Raw genomic sequence first — 23,153 nt, forward strand, 5'->3', positions numbered from 1 at the left:
TTTAATTTTGGCAGAATAAAAGTCCTCTGCTACATTCATGTTTATACTTGTGGGGGACAAATGCACGTTCTAAATACTGAGGGGGACATGTCACCTTAGTTGTGATTTCCTGGGGTTCAAGCATTATTCTGTGTTGAAATGTAACAAATGCACAAACTTATCCAGCAGGCAATGAGCTAAAACCACCCACTCGTGAGTAGCTGTCACTGACTCAGGATGAATCATCAGGCTGCACTCACTCTAAAAGCTTTGTCTTTTCAGGAGTTAACCACAGAAAAATTAGTCTGAAATGTGTTATTGAGTGCAGCTGACAGCACTTTGTGTCCGCAATGAGAAATAGGACATGCAGTATGAGAACATCTGCAGTCTTTTATTGTCATACGTGCTTGTAAGATATCAACAACCACGTCTTGACAAGACATGTCAGTTTGCATTGATCCTCTCGCTCTGATGAGATGAGCAGAGAAAGTTCAAGAATTTGCAGTATGACTAAAAATATTACTTATTACCAACCAACTAGGCAAAGCTTGCAAATGCCAGGGTCCCCAGGACTAAACTAAGGCTCCAAAAGCTCCAAAATTAAATGCCTTTTGTATTGTATAATCTTGAGTCCCTGTCCTTTTCAAGACCCTCATTAAGCTTACCACGCTGTCTGCAAATATGAGGCACTTCAATTCAATGCTTTTTAAGAGCTTTTCAGCATAATTTTTTAAATGTAAGACTGATTTTGGGACTTTTTTCCCTTATTCCAGCATTATAGGTTAGTATAAATGTTAGTATATATACATATATACAGTCTTTGAGGTTTTATGGGCTATAGGAATTATTGATTATTAGAGTGAGTTGGGTTAATTAGGTTAGATGAGTTAGGTAACAGTAGACAAAATCAAATATAACACCATTTAATGACTTTTAATGTCCCACTTGTAAATTATTTATTTTAGAAAGGACAATGTACATTAATCCATATTTAATAAAATGCAAATACACCTGACTTAGGGAGCTAGGATTAATTGGTATCCCTTGCCTGATGTTAAAAGAAATCCTAAAATATATTTTAAAAAATACAACATAAGTTGCAGAATTTAAGTCATTTCAAGACTTTTAAGGAGCTGCAAACACCCTGTCTTATATGATGCATATCCCTGAATTTTCTGTTTTATTGAATTATCACACAGGACACCAGGAAATTTCTTAACAATCTGCACAAATTGTGCAAGAGCAAAAAAATGGGGTTTGACATTAGTCCATCAAATTATTTTTGCACCATGATTATGACAAGCCTTATCATGAAGTGTTAACTGTCATGCCATAAAGACTACACTCTGGGATGAAAAGAGAGATCAGTAGCTCCTGTGGAGGGGACAAAACAATCCAGAAAATGGTATAAAAGTGAGTGTCATAAGTTTGCAGGCGGAAGACAGTGCTCTGCTAAATACCAAATGCAACTGCAGTAAAGGCTGATTGGCCATCAACTCGTTTATTAGCTGCACAAGTTTTCAGCACCATCTGGTGGTGTAAATTTAGATGACAAAAATACTTTAGTGTGGACTGGCTGGTTTTGTGATGAAAAACCATTAACTACTCCCTCAAAATTGAGCACAAATCTTTTTTTCCCTCCTCAGGTATTTGGGGCTCCATGTTTCCCTTTATGAGGTAGACATGAAAAAACATGCAACACAACATAATTATATAACCCAATGTGAGCAGCTCATTAAGAATACTGTTTTTTAATTTTTTTCCACATAGTAAATGCAATGACTGGAAGATGGTATATATAAATAAATAAATAGATAAATAAATAAATGTTCTAAAATTCCATCTCGGATGGGTTAATATGCATGACACTAACATAAGTAAAGGAAAATTAATTTTAAAAATGAGTGAATGAATGAATGAATCTAGAAGACCTTGACAGGATACAAACTAGAAACATCTCATTCTCAGAGGCCACCATCACACATAGAATTATTTATGTCAAATAAATAAAATAAAATCCAAAAGAAGTGCAAAGCTAACAAACAAACACATCCAGAAGCAATTATTTTCTGCAGAAATTTTCGCAAAAAAAGTGTATATCGTGTTTGAAAAGACTGCAATCAAAAAGTATGTTCAGGGTCATAAAGCAGCATATGTTGTGTTAAACTGTAGTTGATTAACTTTAATGTTAATCTTTATTAGTAAAATCTCTGTTAACAAAACAAGCGTACAACCACCACACCACAGCTTGAATTATAGAGAATCACATATCACAATAATTAGATAAATGCACTCAAAATACCTAAAATTTTGGGAGTTTTTTTTTTCTATCGTGCATTACAGTAGACGTGTTTTTTTTTCCTGCTCTGTGATTGGTCAGAGAGGGCCAGCACCCACCCCCTCTACTGACCACTCCCCATCCGCGTTTCGTTCACGTGACCCCATCTCGGCTCGCTCTTACAAAGTTAAAAACAGACTTTGTTTATCTTGCAGGTTGTTTGCTGAAATGCTCTCCGACTAGTTAACCTACTTTTCGCCCTCTCTTAGTGTTGTTATTTTACTCTTCCCAGCCGGAAGCGCTGAGAAGCGCGCGAAGCCCCCTTTTTTTGCTTATTTAACTATTTAATTCTTTAGCATTTCTGCTCTCTTTGTAATTCAATTTCATTGTTTGTGTGTGTGTGCTGATATCGTGCAGCGCAAAAAAAAGGGGTTAGGGCTCTAGTTTCTCTCCAGCACGTGCATATTGTCAACAGACTTTTTCACTAAATAAATCCCTCCTCAGACGTTTTGGCTTGCAGTTTTTTGGGGGGGATTTGTTGCAGCTGAAGCTCGACAGGAGGAGCTCACCGTGAGGATTTTTAACCGAGCATTTGGAGAGCGCCATGGCGACCGAAGTGGATACGTGGTCCTCCGCTCCCAAAGCCGATGGTGAGTAAACAAATGTAGCCTGGCTTTATGCGGCGCACATCGGTGCGGTTTGTCAAGGAGCCACCGAGGGGCCTGCTCGCGTGCTCTTTCTGCTCCATTGTCCGTTCATGGGATGGGCTGCAGCCATACTCCACCATGTGCTCCGTGAACATCACACACACTCACACCCACACCGAGCACTGGTGCAACTAACACTGCACGCCGACGCAGCTTTGCACTTTAAAAGCTGCGAGAGGAACCAAACTCCATTTGCATTTTGTAGCGTTTTAGGAGCTTAGTTGCGCTGTTTGTTGTTTGGCTGCTCTCACATTTAACCCTTTCGCGATTCTGATTGGACGAGGCCACAATGCTTACTTCCGCTTTGACAAGTCGTTGTTTGCACACACTGGCGCAGCAGCTGAGTGCATATTTATACACACATAGAGCTCTTTCTCTTGTTGTTTATTGTCGGTGATCTTGTACATGCACGAGTAAGATTGAGCTGTTTTGCTTCCCCTTTTTCTCTCGATCGTGCATGTGCAAAATGTTATGGTTCCTCAATCACCCATCTCAACACTTTTTTGGGGTGTTTTAACCTTTTTTAAACCCAGACGCAGTGCATATTACGTCCATTTTTTCTAGTAAATTATCTGTTTTCATAGGCTTGCAGAACACGACGACGGTCAGTTTCATCATTGAGAAATGGAAAAACAGGAAGCATTTTTTTTTAACTTGAAACGCACAATCCGGGTTGCACGAATGTTTAACTTCACACATCTATATAAAACATGCGTCCCTCGTGCGCACAGTGTCCTAATAAAGCATGCACCGTTGCTTTTAAGTGATATTTGAGCTCATGGTACACAAGGTTCCGTGCTTTCCTCGCTCAGCCTGGTGATGACGTCGACATGTATAGCCTACTATAAGAGCCAATAGGAAAGCCTTACATAATCTTTCCGTGGCTGTGTATTTAAAGGTTACATAAGTCGTAGAAATGTATTGTTAGCACCTTAAACAGTTACAATGTTGTTAAACTGAGAATTCAAACGTGAGAGGGGCATTTAACCATAACATGTCCTTGTTTGTGTTGTGTCCTGAAACACACACAACTGATTAGCACGAGGTAAATCAGTGCATTTGAGACACCACATGGTGTGTTACTGGTGTCTTATGGTGTGTAGAAGCAGCCAGTGCTTCAGTGCACAGATGGGCTTTTCTGCATGTACTTGACTGGCCTTTTTCTCAAGGAAGGTCAGCCACGCTTGATTGAACTGCCTCTGTTGATGAGGTGGTGTCACATACACACACACAAACTGTCAAAGACTCTATTGTCTGCGCTGGGGGAAAAAAGGGCAAAACAACTTCTTGATACATTATGGGTCAATGTGCATACTGAACTCACCCAGCAGTATGGGAAATGTGTAAAACTTGCATGTTATAATATGCAAATCTTATGATCAGTTATCCTGGATATAAGATTTGCTTTGGGACATAACTAGTGATCAATTGACAGATTATTGGCCTGGGTTATTATTTTTATCTGTGTCAGCGTTTTATTTTAATGGTCACTGATCAGATCAATTAATTATAAAGTGCAAAGCAACTGCCAGCACGGTAGGAACTTGTACTTTGTAAAACCGCAGGGAGCTATTTCTGTGTATTAATTTTTAATTTAAATTTTCACTTGACTTTATGAAAAAAAAGTTGCTAGGAACTTGCTGTATATGATGCTGAAAGTCTCAGTATAGATTTAACATTTGCTAAAGGCATTTAAACAAAGTTTCGTGTTGGAGTTTGTTATTTTCCAAATTCTAAATATTGTCAGAAAGATTTCATTTCCAATGTAAATGTTCCACTTATCTGTTTGTGTGAAAACCCAACATCACTCGACCCCAAGAGATTACAGTTAAGTATGTATGAATTAATTATGGATAAGAATTTGGTATTTTGACTTAAGAAGAAGATGTACTTTGTTATACCTCAAGGTCTACTTCAGTAAATAAGAAACACTGAAATTAATGCTAAAAGAATTCATTTGATATCCCATGACTAAGCGACTTAGGCCTGTTTGGCCTGGATGAGTTTTTGGAGTAACACAGAGCAGGCTTGTGGTGTTAGTCTCCTATAGGTGCAGTTTAAAAGCCCGTGTAGAGCTCCACCTGTTACAACATTTCCACAACTCCTTGTGTAAATACATGCGTTACGAGCATTATGAAAGAAACCCACTGCCATACATGTCAAACCAGATCTCTTCGTGGCCTGCTGAGTACACATTATGTTATGTTCTTGGTCTCTCTTCTTTTGTTAACCCCCCTCCTCCTCCCCCTTTACATATATTCATGAAAACATGTCTGCGCACTCTGTCCGTTGGCACAAAGACCTTAGAGTTTGGAAACTGAGCAAACCGCCGTGCAAAGTAATGCTTCTCTGTGAGTCAGCGGAAACAATCAGCTAGATAATTAAAAAAAAACAAAAAAAACAACATGTTATCAGCCTCTTACCTGTTTATCTGAGTAGCACTAATCTGTTGTGTGCACCTCCCTGTGCACTTAATCTCTTGTTGCTCTGCAGCTTCTATAGAGGGTGACTCAAGAAGCCCAGTCAGCAAATTAGTACATGCTTCCGTTAAATTAAGTACATTTTCCCCTCCTGCATTGATAAACTAAAAAAAAACAACCTTTTTTCATGCATGGCAACAGTTGAACTTGTATTTGTGGAGCACTTGCAGCCAGTTCTCCAGCTCCCGTTGTTGCAAATTTAAACATGAATCACCATATGTACACACGTTTAGGCAATGAGTCCAAAACATGTTTTTAAGTAAAATTTTGCCTGAGTCTCCTTTCATTAACTGACAGTTAAACCCCAAGGACGTCCACACCCTTTTCTCCTCTGATAGATAATCACCACAGGACCATATCCAGTAGGGTTGTTTTCTACTGTCCTCTATATCTGTGTGCATATGTTTGTCTGACCGTAGAGGACATCACACATGTTTTTGCTCAATGTGTGTCTGTGCGTGGGTTGACAGACAAAGATCTTTTTTTGTAGATTTTTCAAAAGCTGACCTTTATTTAATCAGGGTCTTACACTGAAATATGTGTCCTTTTTGAGGCAGTGTGGACCACTATTATGTTCCACAGAGTAATGCAGACTAAACACCAAACAGAGATGAATAGAGAAAAGAAGGTACTGTTGAAAGGCGTTGCAAACAAGATTTAAAGCAACAGCAAAATGCACTGATTCTGTCCCAGTCTTTGTGTGCGACCCTGTTGAATTCGCGACAACAGATGAAACAGTTGTGTGCATGTTACTTTCTAACTCTAAGCAGTTTACACAGAAGTGTCATGGAAAGATAATGTAGTGTGTAAGCTGATGATGGTCTTCCATTTGTTGCAGTATATGTCTGAAGATGCTCAGGGATTTAAAAAGCTTGGCTCATCTCACAAAGTTTTGATTGAATCTAAATCACTTTGGGAGAAAAGCTGAAGCTTTTGACTTTAGACAAGCAAAACAAATCTGTGTTATCTGTGTAAAAATGCCTCACTGTTATTAAAGATCACTTACAGTCAGGATGCGGAAATCTGAAAAAGCAAAAAACAAAACTGCGAAATTTAAAAATACACCCTCCCCCTCTTCCTGCAGATGTATCATCTCTGTCTTAAGCCCCTTCCACCAGATGACCATTGGCTTGTTTTTAGACCACAAATTACACAAGAATTAGTTAGCAAGCCACCCCATAGCCCGCCAGCCTTGCCCCTCACCACTGTAGACTGCTTGGCTGAGAGTAGAGCGAGCAGCAGCTCCAGAGTCATGTGACTCTGGTCGGCGGCTGTAACAACTTAAATTCAGTAGCACAGAGCCTCACTTCCAGGTGTCACAGTTGGTTGGTAACCAGCGGCTGCACTGGGTCTAAACTGTGTAAAGGCAGCAACAGAAAGTTTGCTGAGCTGGCAGGGAGTTGCTGCTGTTGGTCCCCTGGAGCTGGCGTTTGCGCTGGCCAGATTTGAGCTGCTGCCTGCGCTCCTCCAAGCGACGTGTTAGCATTAGCTACATAACGCGAACTTGAAACCGCAGCCTTGAGACTTTAGCTGCAGTTACCAGATGGCCTAACTATTACCAGCTCTTTTCTGAAACTCTTTTCCAATAATGATGTGTGTTTTATTTAGTTTTTTTAGACTATTTTTGGTAAGTCAGTCTTACTTTTTTAAGATTGCTTTGCGGTGTAGGCAGTTTGTTGCCGATACTGGAATAGCAACTTTCTCCGCAGCACTCTCTGCCATTGAATCAGGCTTTCACCGAATTGGTACGCGCATCTGCATTTGTACAACGGCCAACAGGAACACTCCCTCTATGAAATGACCTGTGACGTGCCAAAGTCACAACCTAGATTTTATAAAGCCTGAAAACAAAGCCACGGGGAGGGGCAGAACACAAGTTTTCTCTACGCCCACTTGAAAAACAAGATGCTCAGACTTTTCTTTATGGGATTTTAGGCCAGTGACTCCAAAATAAAACTGCCTACCCCAGCTTTAAAACATACAGAGACACTTAAAATAGTAATTTGTCTGATATAGTTTTTCAACAAGAAAAGTTTGACCTAGTTAAAAATACATCTACACGTTCTCAGTCATTGAAAAAAAACAAACAAAGAGAATACTTAAACATTGCTTATTGCACAAGTCTGCCTACAACTGTAAGCACAGACAAAGTTTTCCCATTTAGCAAACAAATGTGAAAACAGCCCTCTAGTGCCAAACTCTGCTCATATCATTCTGCACAGTCAAGTGCAACAGGTTTTTGGTAGAGGGGGACTATTAAAGAATGCTGCTGCAGCATTTGAGAGATTCTCCTTAATATTACAACAACACATACATACAGTTACATTCACAGTAAAGTCCAGGTATATCCCTCAGGAGGAATTTGCTCCACTGACCTCCCTTTCATTCATAAAGCCTGCTACTGCACACAGACCTAAAACTAAACGCCTCAACGCTGCTGCTGCTCAGTCGCTGGCTGTGGAAAGCTCCCACACAGCATGTGGGGCAGAGGTCCTCTGCTGGCCTGCATCTGGCTGTGTTTTTAAGAACTGGTTAAATGTGGAGGCGGTCTTGAAAACCATCATGACAGCAGTGTGTGGTTTGGTATTGGCATGTTGCTGTGCTCTGGTAGGCGTGCAGGGTTAAAGACAGCAGAGTTTGTTGCTGCAGCTTTATGAGACTGACAGTGACACTCAGACCTTTTGTAGAGTGAATCTTAAGACAAGAACTTTTTTAGAAGTTGAAGTCTGCATTACAGATTTCTTCTTTTACAGTTTAAAAACTTAGTTCACTCTGCTGCGTTTTGTCCTGCTCGTTTTGCAACTCTCCTCTTGGCAAACTGCTCCGACTTTTTCTGCCTTCTCATTTTTCTGCTCTTTTCCAATTGGCCAGTCCTGTGTATGGCGCCCTGCCATTGGTTAGTTTCTAATTTATTGTGCTGGCAGGCCCCGTGGCCTACATGAGGGAAGGAGAAGGAACAGGAGGAGGAGATGACACATGGTCGGCTGTTTACAGATTTTGGAGGCCAAGGGTGTGGTGAGGCTCTTACTGCAACAGGTTAATTCAGGGAGGTGTCCTACTTTGTTCAAAGGTGCTTCCTTTTATTTGTTGTTCACATGCCAAGTCAAACATTTAAGATCTTTTGAATACCTTTTCATAAAAGTAAGTCTTTTTTTTTTCGTCTCCACCAGAAGTATGATAATAACCCCCAGTTGGTACTTTTGCAGCAGACAGCTCCTTTTTAGATTGTTAGTTTTATCTGTGGTTTGGACCTTTTCCCCCTCACCTCCTCCCTCTCTGTGCGCTTTCCACTACATGTCCTGTAATCTATAGGGCCATAACTCTTCCATTTGAGCACATGCATAAGAACTGTAAGTATTCATTACACCCTCAGACATTCCTCCTCCTCCTGCGTTCCCTCTCAGACAGCCTTGTCATGTGACTAGTCATGGACCCAACCATGCCATATGTAGTCAGGTTCACTGTAGCCGCTGCGGACAGATCGCGAGAAGACGGAGGAATAAAAAAAAAAGAGCGGTGTCAGCATTTCTCCACCATGTGTTCCCCTTTGCTCCCTCGCTCCTCCCACGCCTGCAGGAACACTCCAGTCCCACTTGTTGTTGTTGTCTGCACACCTCCAAGAAGCAACCTGGGCAGACATTTTAGTTGCTAAAAACAATATTTTCATCACACCCACAGAAGAATAGTGTATTGAGTTACTAAATGTCACACCTAAATGTTACGCCTGCTGATACAGCTGGTGAGTGCCACAAGACTGTGTGTGTGAATTTGTGCTGCCATCTTCTTGTGTAATGTTTTGGATGTTATTTGACCTTTGGCTGGATGTGTGCAGAACATGGCTGGGACATATGTAGGTGGCTGCAGCACATGCAGCCTGTAGGCATTGTTTTCATGCCCTGAGCAGGTGTTGTTGCAGTGTGAAGGTGTTCGGGCACTTTGCTGAATGCACCTGACATTATCTGATGTGTGACAGTATTTTGCAATGCAGATAAATCTAAGATAAATCCAGATAAATCAATATCAGCGATTTAACTATAAATATGTGATGTCTCACTTAAGTTATGAGCTGTCTGAGAGCTGAGCCATAAAGTCTGAACTGAAGTTTTTATTAATGTTGTTTCAGCAGAGATTCACATGTAATGGTGAAATGTTCCATTAGCGTTTCCTTTTTTTTGTGGTTAAGAATTAACAGACTAAATCATGTTTGTTTACAGTAATGTCAGGGTAGAAACCTTACATCTCACGTTAATAAAATCACACTGTGCACATCATAAGTTTTTAGCCTCTAAAATAAAATCAGTGTCAGTTCAAGTTTATGCTATATTTTGGAGGTTTTCACAGCTTTACCATGCTGTCCGGCTGCCTTTTCCGAAAGAGTAACTGAAGCTGTTATTTTAAAGCTGCCAGACTTTATTGACAAAAACATTTTACTTCACAAAACACGAGAGTTGCTGGTCTATTGCTGCCTCAAGTGTGACGTAAAGCGAAGACAGTATTCCAAATATAGTGTACATTAACACTGAAGTTGATATATTTTTTTAAGGTGGCTGAAATATGTTTTGCTGCGGCCCCTGTCCACAGCAGTACATTGTATATCTTCCTTCCCAGTAGATTTGGTTCGTCAAAGATGCTAGCAAAGCAACATAAATCAGTACAGCAGTCTCTGCAGTCGAAATCAACTGCTGGTTGTCTATCTAGAAGTGATTGTTGTTGTAAATGTGATATCATGGTGATTTGGTCCATATGCATAGTTCCCATGGTTATGGAAAACCAGAAAAACTTAATTAAAATTCACAATCACATTTTTCAGGCCTGGAAAAGTGAAGGAATTAGTAAAAATCATTGAAATTTTTGCAAAAGTCAGTTGTTACATTTATCTTCCATGGATAACCTTCCTCGTATGTAACATCATGGCGAATTTATTTTCTATAGTCGACATATCATAGCTCTAATGTGTATTTGTGTGACAAAGTGTTTTATACCATTTTAATAGACTGTCCTCTTTTTCTGAACACAGGGGTGTTCTCTTTCGACGAGAACCTGGCAGAGGCTAACCGTCCCTACAGCGCTGACGATGACTTGCTGAATGATGCGGAGGTGAACGGTAACTGGACGCCTCAGGAGAAAGCACTCCACGAGGCGCGACTCAAAGCCAAAGCCAAGCGCCGCCTGCGCAAGTCCTCGTCCCGCAACTCCACCAGCGAGTCCTTTTCTGAGTCAGGAGATTTGGCAGGAAGTGACCCAAACAGTCCAAAGGGCAAAGTCAACACCAATGACCGCAAATCCAGGACGGGCAAAGGCAGAGGCCTGCCAAAAAAAGGTACATTTGAGCCGGTGTGCAGCATTTTGCCGCATTTTTTTTTTACAGTAACTGAGAAGGGGACAGCCACGGGTGCTGTGTCCACAAAGGGGCATTTTCTATAACCAGGGAAAGTTTGGTGTTGTGGAGGAGCACTTGAAACACAGGCTTCCTGTTTTCTTGATTATCAGACAATGAACACACAAGGCTGTGGTGTAAATAAAAATCTGACAGGTTATAACCTCCATCAGACTGACAGTGACTGATAAAAATGCATGACCTGCTTTTTCACCAGATGTGTTTGTGACAGTGTGTCTTTCATATAATCATAACAGTGAACATGCATTTATGCTTTGTCTGCAGGTGGGGCAGGTGGTAAAGGAGTTTGGGGGGCAGCTGGGATGGTTTATGAAGATGAAGAGCCTGATATGCGGGACCCTAACTACGATGAGTCCGCTCAGGTGCGTGAGTGCAGCACACTTGGACTGTTCATTATATGCATATTTATCTGAGAGATTTGGGACCTTGGGTGTGCTTTATTCCATTTTGTACATTTCATTTGTTAAGTGCAGAGTCTAGACAGATAGCTGTAGACAGATGACAGGACATAAAAGGAGAGCAGGAGATGGAAAATGAACAAAGATCCCAGAAGGATGTGAACTGGCGGCGCTGAGGCTCATGTTCATCACCAAAACTCCTAGGCTAATAGTCATTTTAAAACAATGGTTTAACATGATCCCCATTAAGCTGTCTTTGAGTAGATGTAGTAGACCTTTTTCCTTTTGACTTTGTTATTTTTATCAGTTATTAACACTTAATAGGGATTGTTGATATCCTGCGTTTTTTGCACCTTCAGTTATTAATGTAGACGCCGTCGTGGCGTGCAAGCATTCCCAGCTGCCTAATTTTTGGGGCATAATTTCTGCAAATAAGAGTTCCACTTTTGAAACGTAGCAACACGCATGTCATGTGACGAGGAACAACCAGGCACAGTTGGTAAATATCATATCATTTTTTAATTTATTTTTTACACTTAAATTTTCAAAATATTTCCACAACCTGAGCTGGCAGGCTGCACACACATACTCTGAGCTGTTTTTGCCACTGATACGCGAGCATCACCAGCAGAGGTGAGTTTCTCACAGTTGCTGTTGCTCCGATCTGTTGTTACGAGCAGCTTTTTGTTCCAAAGAGGCCCACTGATCAAAGCTGACACCTTTATTTCCTGTGTCAAACAAACATGCTGATGTGAAAGGGCCGCTGCTGCTGAAACGCATTGAGTATAAAAGAGGCTTTGCTCTGCGAACAAGATAATGACTGTCCACACTCAGACAACTAGCATATGCGCTCTTGCATTGTGCAATTCATTACGCGTTGATCTCTTGTGGTGAATTGTCTTGGATGAAATACCATAAAAGAGCATGTATTATAACTTATACTCAACTGTTTTTTTTTGTGTGTGTCAAAGTCCACCTGATTTGGCCAAAGCTCATTTACAACACACCTGCTCGCATGATCGCTTGATCCAGGTGGCTCCGTCCCATCACAATCAACACTATTTTTAATCTTTAACCCCGTTATCAAGCAAATGCTCTGTGGGATGCTGAAGGCCGAGTTTGTTTTTTCTACTGTTATGGTCATGCCGACTGACTGGAGAGTGGGAACGGAGCTTCTGTCACTGCAAAAAAGATGATAATGGTTCTGGAAAGTACAGTGCAATTTGGCCTTGAATGCTGCAGGAGCATTGTGGAAAGATGTCAGTGTGTTAAAGAGGAACTGGGACAGAGTGGTACAGAAAAATACACAGGAAGTGTGAGGACAGTGCCCTTTAAATCAGACGGAGGGGATCACCGGATAACGGATATCTGAATGGCGCAGGTCTTTCAGTACGTGGGAAAATGGCAAAATGCAGTATTGGTCTGTCTCCAAGTTGAGACAAGAAACGTTCAGTCTTTCTGGTCATAAATGGTTGTTTTGGTTCTCTCTCATCGCCTTCTACAGTCAACAGTCACTTCATGCAACATGAGCTGAAAACAGGAAAGTGAATCAGCACTTTGGCTACAATCCTTTAGACTGTTATTTGTTTTCCTGTTATATAAACTTGGGCTTATCAAAAGAGGTCAAGACAATCGAGTAATTATTTTTATTTGCTCTTGATTTTACAGGACATTAGACCTGGAGCCAGCCTCTCCCCTAAAACAACCAAAGTAGTTATTCTCTTATTAATATAGTTTGTATGCTCCTTTTTTTTACAGTCTATTCAATCTGTGCTAAGATTATTGTTTTAGCAGCGCTTGCTATTGTTCACCAGGTTAAGCAAAGCATCACCTGAATAGTTTGCTGGACTGGTTTTAACTGACATTCTTGGCATTTACTGATGCAAACGTAGTGACAAAAGCGAGAAGTTTATGTGATATTATCACAGAACCATAGAGCACGGACAGATAACATGTTTTCAAAGAAGTCTCAGTGACTGATGTCAAACTATGTTGTTACTTTTCAGACTTAAAAAAAGCTTTAAAAAACTTGATAGTTTAACTTTTTAGGTTTTGTGTTTTTCTCTCAGCTTGTAGGAATAAATGCGCATCCACTTTGTTGTGTTTTTTAATTTTTTATGAAGCAGTATATTTTAGGGTTGTCCTGTCCCATTGTTGTGAACGTGATATCTCTGAGGGGAGTTGCTCAAATGTGGCACAAACGTTCACTTGAACTCGACAATGAACTAAATCGATTATGGTGCTCAAAGGTCACCGTGACTTTCTGTGTTTCTCATTCTTGTAACTGTGATATCTCAAGAAGGCTTTTAGGAAATTTCCTCAAATTTGGTAAAAACTTCCTCTTTAACTCAACGTTGAACTGACGAGAGTTGGTGGTCAAAGGTCACTGTGACCTCTCAAAAACATTTTTGACCGTAGATCAAGAATTCAAATATTAATCATAGCATTTCACACAAATTTAAAATGATGAAGTGGTGACATTTAACATCTAAAATGTCAAAGGTCAGCTTTACTGTGACATAATGTTCTGCAAAAACACTATTCTGGCTATTATCAACACCAATAACCCATAACTCGATCAAATACTGAATTGTGACATCAATCATGAAACTGCTATGATTGTGTAGATCGTCTGTGCTGCCAGGTTAAAGATGTGTGCGCGGTACTCATGTTTTTAGAATATGTGCTTCCTTTGCAGCAACATCCATATTTGAAGTGTGTCCTGAATAAACATCTGGACAGACATGGATGTTGACTAGCGAAGGCAAGCAACCAAAAGGTGGTAATTACATTTGTTTTGGACTGGTAATATGTTTTTTCTTACACAGGGTGACACAGTTTATGCAACAGTTGTGCCAGAGGTAGATGAGAAGGAACTGGAAAAAATGGTCAACCCAATCGTACAGGAGTACTTTGAACATGGAGACACAAAAGAGGTCCAGGTAAATGATTTCAAATGTTTCCTCTTCTTTTCATTCAATGCATACCAATTTTAAATGATTAGGTCTATAGAATAAATGGCATACGGATGAACGAACACACATCTAGCAGTGGCGAATGTGGCCTGCAGTGAGCTGCTATGCAGTGTCTGTGGGAAGCTGCGACAGCTGCTCTGATTCTGCAGCAAAATGCAGTAAAACTAAAAGTTGTAGATAATTTAACACTTAGCTGTGAAATGTAGCTCAAAACAGGGTTCCCATTGTTATGAAATTCCTGGAAAAGTTATGAACGTAGAAAAACTGTTTTCCAGGCTTGGAAATTGTTTGGAATTAACAGAATGTTTTGGAAAAGTTTTGAATGCATATCATTTTTGCTATTGTTTAAAATGTGTTTAAAATCCTAAAACATGTCTTACATTATGCAAAATATGATCTGAGTATTACAGATTTAAAGTATAGTGCTGCACTGCTTGACAGTTGAAATGTCACTCGTATGACATGATATACATAGACCGGACAAGCATCAGGCATTACCATGGACGGAAATCTCCTAACAAATGTGTAAAATTTGCAAGCGCTAGCAGTTAAATAAATGTATTACTAATGTATTCATGGCTGTATCACCGTATTGGCCTACTATGTTTCAGCGACTTGAATAAAGTCAGAATGGTATAATATTATGGAAAAGTTTTGAAAATGAATTGGTAAAACTGTGTGGGAACCCTGTAGATATTACTTGCAGCCAATCGGTTAACAGAGTCCCGTGTCTCCTATGATATGTTGACCTACATAAAAAAAGATACAGTGTCTAAGTAATGTCTGTTACCTGACATGAGATGAGAATGTTAAACATTTCCTTCAATAACCAGACAGCCAAGCACAGTAAGACATTAAACAATCAATTTCTACCTGCCTCAAACAAACCAACGTGTCTCCTGGCCACCGAACCGCCACAGCTTGATGTGTTTTTGGCATAATGGAGAAGTTGTATGGACACATATCAATAGATCAGCAACAATACTGGTTAGAGACTACATTTTACCACTGTATAATGTGCACTGATTTCAGTATTGATGAATAGGCTCCACAGCTATCTTTGACTTTCTTCTTATTTGTCCTCCCTCCCATCAGATGCTGCTGAAGGGGCTCAACCTGGGCCCACATAAGTACGAGTTCTCCTCCCTGGCCGTGTCCCTTTCCCTCGAAGGCAAGGCCAGCCACAGAGAGCTGACCTCCCGCCTGCTGTCTGATCTGTCTTGCAAGATGCTGTCACAGGGCGAAATGGCCCGCGCCTTCGACAAGATACTCAAAGAGCTGCCAGACCTCATACTGGACACACCAGAGGCTCCACAGGTAGACGTCAACAGTTCAACATTTTGCTCATTAGGCCAGCAAAAACACCTGCTGTAGAACCACATCCTGATGTTGTTTTTGAATGTGTCTCAGATGTTGGGCCAGTTTATAGCCAGAGCCATAGCGGACCACGTCCTCCCCATGTCTTTCTTGGACTGTTACAAGGGCAAGGTGGACTGTGAGCACGCAAGGTGAGCAGAGATGAGCAAAATGAAAATGCAGATACAGTAGCATGTTAAATAAAACAACCTTACTATGTGCAATAATAGTAAGATTTTTAAAGCCTCTCTAAAGTTTATTTTACGGTATGCTAAAAAAAAAAAGCTAATTAAGAGATGCAACTGAAACTTCCCTCCTTTTTCAAAGAAGGAAAATATCTTTCTCTTCTGTAGTACAGTGTGTTCATCAGATAATGTTTAAATCGAATAAAACATCAGTTTTGTGATTTTATCTTGGTAATTTGGACCTCCATGCTAAATTGAGGGAGCCTCTCCATCTTTTAACAAACGAGACTGTAGTGTGTAAAATGTCCGCCCATTTCTGTGCAGAAAATCATATTTTGGTGTCCGGTTTTCTTTTTTCAGAGTGGCTCTAGACCGCGCTGAGGTGCTGCTGACCATGAAGAGGGAGATGGTACGTCTAGACAATGTGTGGGGTGTGGGCGGAGGCCAGAGACCTGTCAAACATCTCGTCAAAGAGGTAAGCACATTAAAAATATATATAAATAAATAAATAACCCATAAAGGAGTAATGTGCAAGATTTAAGGAGATTTTGTGGTTTCCAGTGGTGAGGACTGAAATCAGGACTGTTCAGCGTGTCACAGATGGGTCGATTGCCCAGCACCCGCTATAAGTACTTACCTTTTTTCTGATCCAGATGTTTAGGAGGTTTTTACGGTGAGCTGAACTATCTGAAACATGTGTACTGATTTAAACCGGTAAAACACTGAAAAAAGCCTTTTCATGTTAAAAAAAACCTTTGTTTTTCGATGCAGCTCTTTGTTGTTGTTGTTATAGTGGCCAACATGAAAACATGAATGTCCCCATCTAGAGCCAGTGTTTGGTTTGTCTGTTCTGGGCTACTGTAGAAATATGACATTGCAACATGGCGATCTCCGTAGATGAAGGCCCGCTCTCTGTGTAGATGGCTCATCCTAAAGTAATCAAAACACAATGATTCTTATCTTCAAAAAACATACTTATTATATTATATTTCATTTCTTACAGTATATCCCCCTAAATCCCACACACTGGGCCTTTAAGTCACTCGCTTGTTTCCGTATTCAAAACGATTTAATGCAAAATCCTCAACACCTGAGGCCTGAGTGTTTGTGTTGACAAGCTCTGCTACTTATGTAAGGTAAACAGAAGGCAGAAATGCATGCTGGGTAGAGAGCCACAGGCCTGCCCTCTGCTATGTTGCTGTGTCAGCAGCACACTTTTCTCCCCTGAGAAGTTGGAATCGCAAAAACGAGGGCACAGAAGGAGCCGACACGGATACACACCCGAAGCCATGAACTGAACAGATCAACACTCACACGCGTGCTATTCATGCAAACACTTAAACCCCATGTGCCTTCAGCTCTGTCTTTGTTTACAATTATTGTTCATGATCTGGAATTTCTGGAATTATTCGTTGCTAATGTGGGTGTGGATGGCGTGGGAGATTTGATTGCACATCTTGTAAATTGGAAGTTATGCAAAATGTTAAGGGATTTTTGTGTAGAAACTGCAAAGTGGTCCATCAGTGTGTTCACAGTCATGTATTATTGTGTGAGCCTCAGTAGCTCTCAGCGCTGCAGGCTCTCCTGTCCAGTTTTTGATTTCCTGCCTGGTTGTGTGCAGCCTCAGGGGAACACGCTGGGCTGCAGGAGGCACAAGGCCTCTTTCACTCGCTGCTCTCACTTTCCTTCCGATTTACTCTCAGACTCTTCCAATCCTTTCAATTTCTTCGTCCTCTCCTCTGTCACCGCCCTGCCTGTCCACATTACACCCCCTCATGTTGTTTTTTCTCCCAGATGCTCGGACGACCACACATTCCCTCAGCTCAGTGAATTAGACCCAGGGTTGACTCACAGCTGTCGGTGTAACTTTGAGGGTTTTTGAACCTGTTGCATCAATCGCGCTCCCCTCAAATCTCAAGTGGGATGACTAATTGTTCCAGAAATAATTTTCAAGCAAAATGGTTGGAGAGTGTGCAGCTCAGCAGTGAGAGTGACATAACAGAGCAATACTAACAAACGAAGCAGAGACTACAAGATTCAAGGACAGCTGCGAAAAGGAAGGTTTTCTTTTTCCAGCTGATTTCAGATTGTCAGTGTGTTAGACATGTGTGCTGAGTTTTATTTCCCAAGAAAGACAGGTTATTGCTGGAGTAAATCCCACTATATAAAGTGACTTGATGAAATACTTTGAAGTGACAGGTACTTTCAGGTGCAACTACTACTGTAAATGCAGTAGATCCAGGGTGTGTTGGAATAAATTAAGCTTTGTCTTAGATCAGGCTTGTCCAAACTATCCCATAAACAGTTGTGTGGCTACAGGTTTAAATTTTAAGCAGGTAGAATGAAGCCTGGCTCCACTAATTTAATCAACTAATCTGTCCTTTAACAGTTGTTTGTCAAATCTAATGTGCATTTGATCGGCCACATTGCAGAATAGTTGTGGAATTGTTTGGACATGCCAGTCCTAGATAAAGACTGAAAAATAAAATGACCTTTTCTTAAGCATGGACTGTTCAGCATACTTGACATTTCCAAAGCGTTTTTCCATCAAAAGTCATGCCACAATCATCACTCTCATCTCTCTGGGAAAGAAAGAGAGATGCAGATATGTTTGTCCATTCTTCTGTGTCTTCCCCGAAAAATTCCAAGGGATATTTGTTACATTTGACAGACTTTATAAGCAGAAAAAACCCTCCAGTCACAATAGTTACAGGCCTTACTTCATTCCAGCTGTGTTTGTTGCAGTTTGCACTCAGAAACCTCAACAACAAACACAAAAGCTAATGTTTTTTATGTGTTTTTGGTACAGATGAACCTCCTGCTCAAAGAATACCTGATATCAGGAGATGTGTCGGAGGCGGAGCATTGTCTGCGAGACTTGGAAGTCCCACACTTCCACCACGAGCTCGTCTATGAGGTATTAAAGACTTTGGGCTTAATTCAAATGTATTCCTTGCCCCCAACACTTAACCTTAAGCCCTCCATTCTGTGTGTTGAATGTAATATTGAGGTAAGGTGCAGTGCTACTTGTTGGGATAGAGAACCAAATGTTAAACCCACATGACCCTTCAAACAGAGCTTTAGAGGCACACTTCAAATCATCAGCAGGGTGGCTGTACAAGCTACAGAAGAAACCCACAAAAGCATTAAAAACAAACAATAGTACATTGATTTGAACCAGTCAAAACCATGACAGTAGGAGAAAGAATTTAACAAAAATAAAACTAAATCATATTTGCAGAGAGGACTCACAAACGTGTCAGGATTTTATGTCAGATTTTGCCATGTTCCCCACATCACGACAGTACGATAAAACCAGCATGGTGAGCCCTTTAAAGAATATTTTCTCTTTCTGGTGCCCAGTCAAGTCAACTGCAGAGGAAAATCAGTAACTGATTAGTGACTGTCATTTCTAATCTTTGGCAAGGACAGTGTGTGTGTGGCAGAGGCGTTCTCTCAGTTGCACTGCGTGTTAACAGAGCTCAGTCCAAATCAATCGATCCAAAATGAAGAGGCACATTGTGTACCAAACACAGAACTCGTCCTCCATACAAGAGTGATTGATCTGTAATTGTTATGTACATGGAGTAGCTGAATTAACGTGTTTGGTTGATAATTGTTCCTATTTAAGTAAAGATAATGAGCTTTCCTCTGAGTTACAGCTCCAACAAACAAACAGATGATCATGAACTAGTTCCAAATGTGTGATTTGATTTTTATTTATTTGGTCGCAGCACATTCAGAAAGGATTCACCCTGCTGGACATTTTTCAGCCATTTGTTTTATCAAACTATTTTAATCTACAAATGACCACATTTTATATGTATATATATTATAAATAATGGCAAACACTGCCACCATGTGGTGAAATGTAATGCTTACATTTATCTGAAAATATATTTTTTCATTATTTTTATTCTGTAGATTTTTGACTTTATTCTGCTACAATAATCAATAAAGACATCAAAGTTGGTGACACACTTCTCCTTCTTATGCATATTGTGTGTTTTACCATCTTGTTTTAGGCTGTGGTGATGGTGCTGGAGTCAAAAGGAGACACTGCTAGTCATATGATGATGAAGCTGCTGCAGTCCTTCTGGAAAACAGGCCTCATCACAGTGGATCAGATGAACAGGGTCAGTGCCTTTAGGTTTTTTGCCTTATCGAAGCTCAAAATACCTTTTACTATGTGAAAGATGTGATTTTGACAAAACCTTCATTTTATATTTGCGTTTTGTAATGCAGGGTTTCCAGCGTGTCTATGATGAACTCCCTGAAATCAACCTTGATGTGCCACATGCTCACTCCATCATGGAGACCTTTGTGGAGCTCTGCTACCAGCAAGCCGTCATCACCAAACAGCTGAGGGATGCCTGTCCCTCCAGGTGAGTCAGCCAATAATTTGCACTTGTAGGCACTGGAATTTTTGCATGCAACTAAATATTCTGAAGGGCTTACTTTGTATTTTTCTTATTGTCGTCCAACCCCATGAAAAAGACAAAAGCCAATAATGTGTGAGTTTAGTTAGTAGAGACAAATTTAGTTCTTAATTTAAGCCAAAGTGCTCAACTATTATAAGGGTATGAATCCAGTATGCTACTCCACGGAGCGATTAGTTGACAAAGTCCCCTCTATCCTGTCTCACTAAATCTTTTATATATTTCCAGACTTTCTGTGCCATCTCTGGCTCTCAGCCTTGAGCCCATTTGTCCCTGCTCAAGCTGTAAAGCTTTAAATCGATGTCACAAATATACAGTTTTAATTTGTAGTAAAGGCTCAGTAATTTCCTACAGTAATAGGAAACTGTAGCTTTTAAACAATACCTAAAAAAGACGTAAAAAGTGCATTTTGAGCACACTAGCAGGAGGGTGAATGTGGTATTGACTCAACATGAACTACAGTAGCCATGTTTGTTATAATGAAGGATAATGTCACCTTGTGCAGCACGGGCTCTTTGGTGTGTTTCTTTAGCTCACACTGGAGCTTTATGAACACAGAAAAAAAGCTACATCAGGCTTTAGCAACATAGATGGATGTTAGGTTTTTTTGGTTTTGGTATTTTATGTTGACAAAACAAAAAATGTAAAATGCAACCAGCTTTAATTGTCATTTAATATTATAAAGTACATAGTAAGTTTGCACCAACATGTTTTTCAAATTCTCTTTCCTCCACCAGAGGACGGAAACGTTTTGTAAGCGAAGGAGATGGAGGAAAGATCAAGAACTAATCCACAAGAGGAACAGAAAGAGCAGGAAGAGGACGGGTTTCTGACAGGACCTTACACCCTGTTTCCTCTCCAACATGTTTCCCCTGAAACCGGGGCATGCTGGCAGTCTAAAGTTTCCCTCTCCCTCTCCTGATAATGTTGTCATTAAACAAACCAGCATTGACGTTTGGTGAAAGTAGACTGAAGAGTCGCCCAGGCATTCAGTTCTGTTCATCTTGTTAATCACAGTTTTTGACATTTTTTTTGTAAGAAAATTCTTTATTTCTGGGGTGGATGTGCCCCTCTTGCCTCAGTCTTTGTATCTGTTTCTCAAGAATCATTTGAGTCAGAGCTGCAGACAGATAGATGGACAGGTTGGGGTGTGTGGGAGATGAATTCGGGTGTCTTATCTCTTGCTTTGCTTCACCCATTGCCATGTCTTATTTTTCTTTCCATGTAAAGTGCTATAAATGAAAAAAAGCACATAAAAGATGGAGCATACTGTACAGTCAGCGAGCACTTAGTAATTTAGCTCAACAAGAATCTTACCCTTTTTTTTCTCTCACAAATTTTTCAAAATTATTTCAAGGACAACGCGCTTTGTACCTTCTGGTTCAAGTAGTTCTATTGATCCTTCATGAAAAGGGTTTTTTGTTCTCTTTTTTTCTTTGCATCTGTGGTCTCTGAGGCCAGATGTTCACTTTGTTAAGCAAGCAAGAAGTACTTGGGTTGTTATTTAAACCTCACATTTGGGTGATACACTTGGCAAGCCCGTTTCTGAGAAAAAATAAATTGGAGTTAATGTGTGTTAAAAAAAATAAAAAAATAAAAATAAAAAAACATACAAAAAACATACATAAACAAGCAATATTTTAAGCTCTCTGACTTTGATTGCAATTAATGGTTCTACAGCTCACATGGTCAGCAATGGATTCTGGACAGGTAACCTTACAACATAAAGCCAAACCTTATGCAGATAGCAATCTGGACATTGTCTGACAATTTGTTTACTGGTTTAATATATCTGTGAAATAGTGACCTCTTTTCTTGGAAGACTACATGTTCAGTAAATTCATATTTGCATATTCTGGCACAGTTTGTAACCGTTTTACATGTTGACAAAAGTTCAAAATGTGGCTAAGAAATATATTTCCTTCATTAAAAAGCAACAAAATGAAGTTTCTGTATTTCTTTTTTTGGTGGTCGTGCCAGCAGTATTGATGAAAAAGTAACCAGGGGTAATAAATCAGTGTAGTAGAAATGTACATCAATCACATTCGTTGATCAGTCATCAGCTGTGAAATGTCGGTCATGTACCTGAATCTTCTGTCATTTTATCCAATTTCTCAACTTTATAACAAAACAGGTGTAAAAATATTAAACCTGAGAGGCAGTTTGAGGCCAAAGCTTGGATTTGTGACCCAATTTATGGTACATTTAAAGATACCTGGCTATGTGTCTTCATAGCACAGCTTTATTATGCTTACAGTGTAAATAAGTTGTTGAGGGAAATTATGTTAAATGGTTTATCTTTGGAAACTGGTGTAATTCACAGGATGCACTCATTCATGCATGCAGCTGTCTACTGTCAAAGAGGCTATGTTTATGTTTTGTATTCCTACAGTCATCTTTGTACTGTTGATTTATTTTGGATCAGCAAACTGTTGACCACATGCTCCCCTTCACACAAAACTTCATTTTATATATTTCAATAAAATGACATTTTTTTCCCTCTTCAATTTCACATTGTTTTTTTTTTTAATTATTTATTTTTTGTTGTTAAATGTCTTGAAAGGGCCAATGCAATGCATAAAATGCATTTTCAACTTGCCAAAAAATGATAGCAGCTGGTATAAAGGACTGGTGAGCTACAGTCTATCAAATATAATCACTATAAATGAAATGAAGTGATTCTGAGACAGAAACAATGTTTCAGTTACAAGATAATAGCTGGAATCACTTTTTGGCAAGTTGAAAATTGTATTTTATTTGTTGCATTGGTCTTTTAAAGGTAATTACACAGGTAAAAGGGAACTGGCTGAGCTATAATCTATCAAATATAATCACTATGAATGAAATCACGTCGTTTTGAGGCAGAAAGAGCCTTTCAGTGGCAAGACAGGAGCTGCAATCACTTTTGGCAAGTAAGAAATTGCATTGTATGCATTGCATTGGCCCTTTAAAGGTACT

The 23,153-nt window shown here is 40.0% G+C and overlaps 1 protein-coding gene across 1 annotated transcript; it reads left to right on the top strand.

The window, feature by feature from the left end:
* Window positions 1-2,427: 2,427 nt before the first annotated feature.
* On the top strand, window positions 2,428-22,697 carry pdcd4a (programmed cell death 4a). Its single transcript, XM_042485198.1, has 11 exons — window positions 2,428-2,907; window positions 10,462-10,764; window positions 11,107-11,204; window positions 14,069-14,182; window positions 15,311-15,532; window positions 15,626-15,723; window positions 16,117-16,231; window positions 18,566-18,673; window positions 19,782-19,892; window positions 20,002-20,141; window positions 20,933-22,697. The coding sequence occupies exons 1-11, from the start codon at window positions 2,862-2,864 to the stop codon at window positions 20,982-20,984; spliced, it is 1,407 nt and encodes a 468-aa protein (XP_042341132.1). The 5' UTR covers window positions 2,428-2,861; the 3' UTR covers window positions 20,985-22,697.
* The last annotated feature ends 456 nt before the right edge of the window (window positions 22,698-23,153 follow it).

Source organism: Plectropomus leopardus, chromosome 4 (assembly GCF_008729295.1).
Source record: "Plectropomus leopardus isolate mb chromosome 4, YSFRI_Pleo_2.0, whole genome shotgun sequence".
NCBI classification, from domain to species: domain Eukaryota; kingdom Metazoa; phylum Chordata; class Actinopteri; order Perciformes; family Serranidae; genus Plectropomus; species Plectropomus leopardus.

Excerpts from the sequence above, each read along its gene's own strand:
- pdcd4a (XM_042485198.1), top strand. The coding sequence starts at position 2,862 with ATGGCGACCGAAGTGGATACGTGGTCCTCCGCTCCCAAAGCCGATG. Across the intron at positions 16,232-18,565 it reads TCAAACATCTCGTCAAAGAG|ATGAACCTCCTGCTCAAAGA; the intron begins GTAAGCACATTA and ends TTTTTGGTACAG. Across the intron at positions 20,142-20,932 it reads AGGGATGCCTGTCCCTCCAG|AGGACGGAAACGTTTTGTAA; the intron begins GTGAGTCAGCCA and ends TTCCTCCACCAG.